General features: G+C 26.3%; 1 protein-coding gene across 1 annotated transcript; it reads left to right on the top strand.

Annotated features, from left to right (window-relative positions):
• The first annotated feature begins 302 nt into the window (after nucleotides 1-302).
• LOC105558534 lies at nucleotides 303-1,617 on the top strand. The gene is made up of 3 exons (XM_012006272.1): nucleotides 303-547; nucleotides 686-803; nucleotides 1,227-1,617. Exons 1-3 carry the CDS (start codon nucleotides 440-442, stop codon nucleotides 1,508-1,510), a joined length of 510 nt encoding a protein of 169 aa, XP_011861662.1. The 5' UTR covers nucleotides 303-439; the 3' UTR covers nucleotides 1,511-1,617.
• The last annotated feature ends 104 nt before the right edge of the window (nucleotides 1,618-1,721 follow it).

Here is a 1,721-nt window from a genome sequence, read left to right as displayed (position 1 = left end):
AAAAGGCGACGATTTTCGATAATTTTTTTCTCGTTAACTATTGCGAAAATTGCAAAATGTTTCAGGACTTTTCTGTTCATCTCGATCCGTTCTACCTTCTCACGAGCTCGTGGACAAATGTTATAACTCACCCTGTATATTGAGTTGGAATATGTCAATTGAGCAAATTTAAAAAAAATTCTTTAGGTAAAATTTTAGATGTACAATATATCATTAATTTTATTTTTTATCCATATACATGTGAAAACAATGTGTGCAAATATATTCATTATAAAAAACAAAGAATTATAATTATACAATTTATCTTTAAAATGTTTATTTATTGTACATATGAGTATGTTGTGTGTATGCTATAAAATAACTAAAAATAGTCTACAATATGATAAAGACACAAATAACATTTTTTTCTTACAAAAATTATTTGTAGCTTATAACAATTATGACTTCAAAATTAACTACAGACTTCATCATAAATATTCTATCTTTTGTATGCATTTTTATGTCGTGTATCGCAAAATACTATTCCTTTTACGTTAACAGTGAAACGGTAAGTTCATTATCCATTCTGTGTGTGCATTTGTTGAAATAAATATAAAATTAATATATAAACTTTTATACTTACTTTTTATTAATTCTTTTTAAATTTTACTAAGACAAGTAGCTTAAAAACTTATTGACAGGACAGTTAAAATATTTAATAGAACAAGTTCAGCATTTCTGTAATGATTTAAGAGACAATAATGAAATTGCCATCATAGAAAAATATGGAAGGAACGCGAAACAATATACGACTAATCTTATAAGTAAGACATCATCTTTTGCTCTTTATACGTTTTTTTTATTTCAAGTCATTCAGTGAATTTTCTTTTAAAATTTTTATAAAATATAAAAGAAAATTCACTGAATGACTTGAATATAAAATATGAAAATATCTGTTATGAGTTACATTCATGCTTGGATTTAAATGCATTAAAGATGAAGAAATAAGAAAATTCTTATAAAACCTTTCATAATTAAATTAGCTTTAACTTTGTACTCCGTTCCAAGTATAATACTTTAAGAAATACGACTGACAGATGAATTATTATATATGTATTTATCAAAGTTCTAATAAGTTTCATATCCAAATATATACAATATTTTTGGTCAAGATATAATTACAGCAATAAAAAACTTTTAATTTTTGAAAGCTATATTTTATATTATTACTTCATAATATTATTTAGTGGCTGGTATTGGTTGTATATCTCTTTTTATGGGTGCACAATTATGGTCGAAAGTTACCAATGTCAATGTCGATGTTGTAACATCCACAAATGTGTCTCGCTCAGAACATCTGCAAATCTCAACTGAATTAGTCAATCAAGGAAGGTATTTTCAGTTACCGCTATTTTACATAAATGCAGCTATAAGCATAGGGAGTGTGGTGATCCTAGCAACAGGATCAATGCTCATTGCGTATTATCAACATGCTTGCGGAATGTTTAGAATTGCTAGGTATAATATATAATAAATAAGCAAAAAGTAGGTTAAATTAAAAGTATTTACTGATTCTATCATTTTTTACAAACACTCTTTCCTATACAAAACTGAAAATTTACTTTGTTGACAATTATACTCATATATTTATATTGCGTTAATCGCCAACTCATAGAATATTATAATATTATACAGGGTGTCAGATTCGATATGGACGACCCCAAAGATTATAGTAGATTGGG

Source organism: Vollenhovia emeryi, unplaced genomic scaffold (genome assembly GCF_000949405.1).
Source record: "Vollenhovia emeryi isolate VEMERY1.0 unplaced genomic scaffold, V.emery_V1.0 DF947226.1, whole genome shotgun sequence".
NCBI lineage: Eukaryota > Metazoa > Arthropoda > Insecta > Hymenoptera > Formicidae > Vollenhovia > Vollenhovia emeryi.
Note: the sequence above shows the minus strand (reverse complement) of the source record. Positions and strands in the feature narration are given on the sequence as shown.

Coding starts and splice junctions, on each gene's coding strand:
- LOC105558534 (XM_012006272.1), top strand. CDS start 440: ATGACTTCAAAATTAACTACAGACTTCATCATAAATATTCTATCTTTT. Junction 548..685: donor TTTACGTTAACAGTGAAACG/GTAAGTTCATTA, acceptor TTGACAGGACAG/TTAAAATATTTAATAGAACA. Junction 804..1,226: donor ATATACGACTAATCTTATAA/GTAAGACATCAT, acceptor AATATTATTTAG/TGGCTGGTATTGGTTGTATA.